Source organism: Hevea brasiliensis, unplaced genomic scaffold (assembly GCF_030052815.1).
Source record: "Hevea brasiliensis isolate MT/VB/25A 57/8 unplaced genomic scaffold, ASM3005281v1 Scaf1, whole genome shotgun sequence".
Classification (NCBI taxonomy): Eukaryota; Viridiplantae; Streptophyta; class Magnoliopsida; order Malpighiales; family Euphorbiaceae; genus Hevea; species Hevea brasiliensis.
Window position 1 is genome coordinate 5,707,478 of NW_026614585.1, and position 6,688 is coordinate 5,714,165.

At 36.1% G+C, this 6,688-nt stretch overlaps 1 protein-coding gene across 1 annotated transcript; it reads left to right on the forward strand.

Moving 5' to 3' along the window:
- The first annotated feature begins 2,017 nt into the window (after positions 1 to 2,017).
- On the forward strand, positions 2,018 to 4,985 carry LOC110673396 (endo-1,4-beta-xylanase 5). Its single transcript, XM_021836523.2, has 8 exons — positions 2,018 to 2,408; positions 2,491 to 2,525; positions 2,637 to 2,796; positions 2,913 to 3,085; positions 3,201 to 3,308; positions 3,584 to 3,730; positions 3,814 to 4,452; positions 4,530 to 4,985. The coding sequence occupies exons 1-8, from the start codon at positions 2,309 to 2,311 to the stop codon at positions 4,863 to 4,865; spliced, it is 1,698 nt and encodes a 565-aa protein (XP_021692215.2). The 5' UTR covers positions 2,018 to 2,308; the 3' UTR covers positions 4,866 to 4,985.
- The last annotated feature ends 1,703 nt before the right edge of the window (positions 4,986 to 6,688 follow it).

Sequence of the window (6,688 nt, forward strand, 5' to 3'; positions counted from 1 at the left end):
ATGAAAATAAACATTTCCAAAGGACATGAAAATATGGAATTAAGAGAAAAATATGATAAATGATATTCGAAATAATTATGTGGGAAACTAATAAAATGACTACAAATTGTGATGTATAAATTCTATATTCTCTCTTAAATAATTTATGAATAGTTAAATGTGAATTATCCTTATTACACAAGTATGAAAATTATTTTCTTTGTATATTGTATTTTTATTATATTAGTGTACTACTAAGCAGAAATACTTAGCACAATTGTTTTTCTAGCACAGATCCAGGAGATAAAACCCAATAAACATCGGACAGAGATTTTTGGTGGGATCTGCAGTAGTGAATAGTGTCACCTCAGCACTTCATTTTAGTTCAAAATTTTTGGCCCATAGCAGTGTATGATTATGTATTGTATAAACAAACAATGATGTAATTAAATTTTGGATTGTATGACAAATATATACATTTGTACATGAATGAAATGCAAGGAAATGAATGTATACAAAAAATGGAAATGGTTATGTGAATGATTATGAATTATGGTTTGTGATATTGAATGGTTATTAAAAGTGAGATTATCTAATGAGATATTCAAACAGGTTAATTATTTAAACGGATCAAACGTTAATAATACGGAAAAACTCTTACAGTTTTTTCATTAAAAATTTCTTAAATTAAATTATAATAGAATGAAATCGAGCAATAAATTGAATAAGATAAGACTAGGTGTTTTATTATAGAATGTGATATTTCTTTACTTGGCTATAGTGTAGATCGGGTAAAGGGGTGTTATAGCCTCTTCACCTGCTAAAGAAAGCAATAAGTTCAACTTCCATAGTAAAATTGTCGATAATTGTTTGTTTCTTGGATTTCCAATATCTCACACCACTTTCCAAAGTAAACAATGTAATATGTGCTAGAGAGAATCACCTAATAGTGTATTATCAACATCACAATATTCTTCAAGTACCACCAGATATTCTTTATACAACAAGATATAGTTTTTAGTACCAACTAAACACTTCATTATTTGATCCATTGCATGCTAATGATCTTTATCTAGCTTTTTTGTATACTTGTTTAGTATTCCTATTGCATAAGCAACATTAGGTTGGTCGCATATCAAGTATGCTAAGTTCTCCTTCTGCCTTTTACTTCTTCTTGGAGCGTTACTCAATTTGAGCACACCCAATTATGTTTCCTAGGGAGCAAGAACAGTGAGAAATCAAACTGAAAGGACGGGTTGCTTGAGTTGCTATAGCTTGGAGAATTGTCCCTTTGTCAATGCAACCAAATGGATTGTCTCAGCAACAATCCCAGTTAGATTGTCAGCATATCGTCAAGCCAAAGCATTTGTCTTCCCTTGCTAAAAGTCTACGGCATAGTTGTTGAACCAAATCTGACTTAAGGATAGTCTGCAGAGCTCTTAAATATGATCGTCGACTTTTCATATTAATTTAATGAGAATTGAAACGTGCTAAAATCTCGTGAAACGACTTTTTTTAGACCAAATCATTTGTTCCTCGTGGTTTGATTGGAGAGCTAGACTTTTGAGGAGTTCTCGGATGTGATTTTTCTGGAAGCAGGGGCTAGTTGAACCAGTCACTCTTCTTAGAGGAGATTATGAGGTATTATGTTGGTTCAGTGACATAAGAAAACAAACACAAAATCCAAGTCTTTTTTCTATTATTTTTATTTTTTGCTGATGTTATGTATTGAAATATGTTTAGTGCCCAGTACTGCCCATACCCTCCGGGATGGTATGTGGCGTAGGATGTTGGCTGGGGAATCGAATGGATCTGAATCGGACAGAGGGACCGCTTATATTACTATCAAAATCCAAATATATAAAATTAATACAATTAATTAACATCTGTCATTTATCACTGATGTAGGCAGCTTACCTCTAAATGCAAACATAAAGAGACTAATAATTAAGCAAACATCGGTAAAACCAAATTAGCTGCATTAATGTCTCCTCTTGGCAGTTGGAAATCACATAATAATAATTCACCAGTAAGAACTTGACAAGAAACAGTCCAAAAATATGTTAAATCCATAAATCTTGAACATTGTCCTTCAAGTTCACATGAAGCTCTTGCATACGGAAGCATAACATGTGAGAAAGGGCACGGAGTTGCTGTATAGCTTTGCTTAGCTCTGATCTCCTCTTGCCTCCTGCCACTGTTCCCCTTGTGAATTCCTGTCTATTGGCTTCTCCTGGAACCTCTCCATTTCTTTGCTAGTTTATAAGACGGTCGGCTACTAGCTGAAATAGAACAAGGGGGCTAATCCCTCATTCCATTCACGTAGTACATGGGTTTGCTAAGCAAAAATTGCATGCAACAAGCTTCTTCCTTGTTGGGTTTCTCGGTTTTCTCGCTTCTCTTTTGCCCTCTCTGCGCCCTTTCTTACGGTACTTTTCTCTCTCTCTCATGCATCTGGGGTTTTCATTGTAACCCAATTTTTGTTAGTGATTAATCATTAAATTACCGCAGATGGGCCTTTATACGACTACACTGCTTACACCGAGGTAAGACTTGGGACATTAATATCTACAGTGAAGATATTAATATACTCTGATGGTTGGACTGTGATAGTTAAGCTGATTAACAAATTGGGTTTGCCTATTTTGGGTTGGCAGTGTAAAGAAGTACCAGAAGAGCCACTCTATAATGGAGGGATTCTCAAAGATGAACTTCCAGTTTTCAAGCCTATTAGCATTAACGAAGCTTCAATTATATATACCACACCAGCTTTCATCCTGCATAATCTAACTCCGGCAACCATTTATTGTTTTTCCAGTTAAGTTCTCATTCTTTTTTCTCTTTTGCTTAGAATCTGTTTCTGACCGCAAAAACATTATCTTCAATATATATATACATATAATTGAAACTTCAGTGGCTTGGGTGCAAAACAGCCTGGGTCAAAATTCAAGGCTCAGAGTCCAGCCTCGTAACTGCGAGCCTAACCACAGATAATGGTACATACAATTGTGTGGGAACTGTTTTGGCTCAGAGTGGTTGCTGGTCGTTTCTCAAAGGTGGATTCATTCTTGATGCACCTTCAAATTTATCAATTCTGTACTTTCAGGTACTTTTTTCTTTTGCTCAACGTTTTCTTGTACACATTGTTCACAATCCAGGCAATTAAGGATGGGTTTGATGCAGAGACATGTTTTGACCCTTTTTTATTTTGAGTTATGCAGAACTCAGCTCATAGAAATATCGAAATTGCAATTGCAATTGCAAGTGCTTCACTGCAACCATTTACCTATCAGCAATGGAGTACAAACCAGCAATATATAATTAACACTGTAAATACTGGTAACTCTTTAGTTTTCTTGCTCTGTTTGAAAACTTACATGCTGCTATTACAATCCCAATTAGTCTTAATATTCTTAGTTGCTGTTGGTGTCTTTTATAATGCCTGATGGTCCATCCCAATTCCACATGATTCCTAATTTGTTTTGGGTTTGGAATTAGTAGCGTTGGTTTATTGCTAGTTTGATTTGATTTTATAAATTGTCCTTAACAGGACAGAAAATTATTTGCATTTTTCTACGTAAGGTAGTCATTTACATAATTCCAGGCAAGGAAGCGAGCTGTAACAATCCATGTATCAGATCGTCATGGAAATAGGTTGCAAGGAGCAGCCATTACAATAGAGCAAATCTCAAAAGATTTCCCACTTGGTTCAGCCATAGCAAGAACAATTCTTGGGAATTTGCCCTATCAGGTAAGTTCAGTTTTTGGTAGTACCAATAAATCACAGGAGATCGATGAAGGAAGATCTGAAAATAGTATTTCTTATTGTTCCAGAATTGGTTTGTGGAGCGATTCAATGCAGCAGTCTTTGAAAATGAACTCAAGTGGTATGCCACTGAGCCTGAACAAGGAAAGGTCAATTACACCATACCAGACCAAATGTTAGACCTTATTCGAGCTAATCAAATCGTTGTTAGAGGACACAATATATTCTGGGAAGATCCCAGGTACACACCAACATGGGTTCACAATCTTTCAAGTGCTGCACTAAAATCAGCAGTCAATTCAAGAATCCAGAGCCTAATGAGCAAATACAAAGAAGAATTCATACACTGGGATGTTAGCAATGAAATGCTACATTTTGATTTCTATGAGCAACGTCTTGGTCTTGATGCCACTTTACACTTCTATGAGACAGCACATATAGCAGATCCATTAGCAACCTTGTTTATGAATGAATTCAATGTGGTGGAAACTTGCAGTGATGTGAATTCTACTGTAGACACCTATATTTCAAGGCTAAGAGAACTTGAACGTGGAGGAATTTTCATGGATGGAATTGGACTAGAGAGTCACTTTTCAGTACCAAATCTTCCTCTAGTGAGAGGTATTCTAGACAAACTGGCTACACTTGGACTTCCCATTTGGCTTACAGAAGTTGATATTAGCAGCAAATTCGATTACAAAACTCAGGTATCAATTCTCGCATATTCATTGCAGAAAACAAATTTAGTCTCTTTCATGGTTTCCTCTGGTGTCTACTTTTGCAGGCTATTTATCTAGAACAAGTGCTAAGAGAAGGCTTCTCTCATCCTGCAGTGAATGGGATAATCCTGTGGACTGCACTCCATCCTAATGGGTGTTACCAAATGTGTCTTACAGATGATAATCTTCAAAACCTACCAGCAGGAGATGTGGTAGACAAGCTATTACAGGAATGGAAAACTGAGCAGCAAAATGGCCATACAGATGACCATGGTTCATATAGCTTCTATGGGTACCTAGGCGAACATAGAGTCAGTGTTGCATATGGCAACAGAACAGCAAGTTCAACATTCTCACTCTTCAGAAGTGAAGAAACTAAGCATTTCAACATTCAGTTGTAACCCATGTAGCAATTATAACATATTGGTCTTATAAGTTGCAGCATTGTAGCAGCGATTGAAATTCTTGCATGTTCCAGTATGCAATGAGTATCCAAATTTGATGTGGTCTCTGTTAACAAATATCAATCTATCTACATCAAACACTTTATATTCGATATTTGTTTAAAGGGAAGAAAACAGGCAGGGAATTGGCTTGCCACAGTAGAGTATTGCATTTGTTTCAGGGAACTCAACATTTTCTGTTGAAAAGCTGAGGACTTTTAGCCCTGATGAATTGTGGTCCTGCCAGATTCCCTTTTGTATAATGAAGAAAATAAGGACTCAAAATGGACAACTTAATAGTATTAGAGATGACTTTAATACACCAAGTATACACCTCATTGGTGATATTATAACTTTTTATATAAGTTGAAAACCAATTAAACTCCTCGTGGAGGAGTTGAAAGAGAGAATTTTATTTAGTAAAATGATATTAATTTTATAATTTCGAGTAAAATATTAAACATATGGATAAATTTTTAAAAGGTGAAAAAATTAGGAATTTTTCTACCTTGATTTTCTCAAACATGAAATTGAATGGGAATTCTGATGTAAAGAAGTGTGTAGGGCAAAACCAGTTACCGCTGGAAACAGCATATTTCTTGCAATGTGGCTTTAGCAGGCAGTTGGCATCATAGCACATTTCTGCCTCTTCAGAACCTTCTTGTTCAATCTTCTTTCCTTGTACACTACCCTTTGTGCTCAGCTTTCACATCTCATGTTTTCTTCAACAATGGGCTTCCTTATCCTCTCCATATTTTTCATTATTTTCTGTATTTAGACTAGTAAGTTATCATTCCTGAAACCGAAACTATAATTCTCTCCTTTTTTTATCGAAATAGGTAGCAGTTACATTAAAGCCTTGAAAGGCTTAAAAAAAAAAAACACTAGTAATAGACCCAGCCCTAATAGCCCAAACACACAAAGGCCCTGAGACCCACAGAAGACAACTCGACTAACACAATGGATGAGGAAGCTATGCAGTGCCAACGAGAGTAGGATGGCCGTGCCGGGCTGAGATAGACAGATAATTGTCGAGCAGAGTCCGCAACCAAGTATTTTCACATGAACAGAGCCCAATATTAGGAGAAACAAATGATAATTAGGGTTTGTTTGGCCGGAGTGCATGGAGTTAAGATAAAGTCTTTTAATATTAGGTTGTTCGAGAGAATGATGGTTTATTAATCTAAATCAAAGGCATGAAAAGGTAAAAATTGGTAATAACTGATATTTAATTTAAAAAAAATATTTCTAACATTTCAATTCAGTGGATTGAGAAACTTAGGGTTTAAAAGGTTTTAAAGACCTCTAAAAATTTTTAAAAACCTTACCTTTCCCATTAAACTTCCCTCCCAAATAAATTATATGTTTTAATTACATTAAAAAAATCCTCACCCTTTAGAAATTAGAGAACCAAACTGATGAAGACGACAGAACTCGAGAGTGGCCAACAAAGGGTGATGAGACAGTGCTTCATAACTTCTCAAAGCCTTGAGGGTCACCTTCAGTGGCAGAGCGGTTCAGGACTCCACTCATCCATAAAAATGAACAAACCTCTCACAAATCAACTCATCACGAGCAAAAGCAAGACCTCCAAATCCCTCATCATGAAAACCAACCTGTAAGCACAAAAAGTACAAACCTCACTCCGAAGTGGGGAGAGAGAGAATTACCCATGCCTTAGGCGAGGGGAGAAGAGCCACCCTTACTTGAAAAGAATAGGGCAAACCGTAATATCCAGCCAAAACAAAAAACTTAGCCTAAAAAAGAAGAGAGATATTTCT

Bases quoted from the DNA above. Each gene is read 5' to 3' on its own strand.
- LOC110673396 (XM_021836523.2), top strand. From the start codon at position 2,309: ATGGGTTTGCTAAGCAAAAATTGCATGCAACAAGCTTCTTCCTTGTTG. The intron at 3,086-3,200 runs GTACTTTTTTCT...TGAGTTATGCAG, and splicing joins TATCAATTCTGTACTTTCAG to AACTCAGCTCATAGAAATAT. The intron at 3,309-3,583 runs GTAAATACTGGT...ACATAATTCCAG, and splicing joins AGCAATATATAATTAACACT to GCAAGGAAGCGAGCTGTAAC.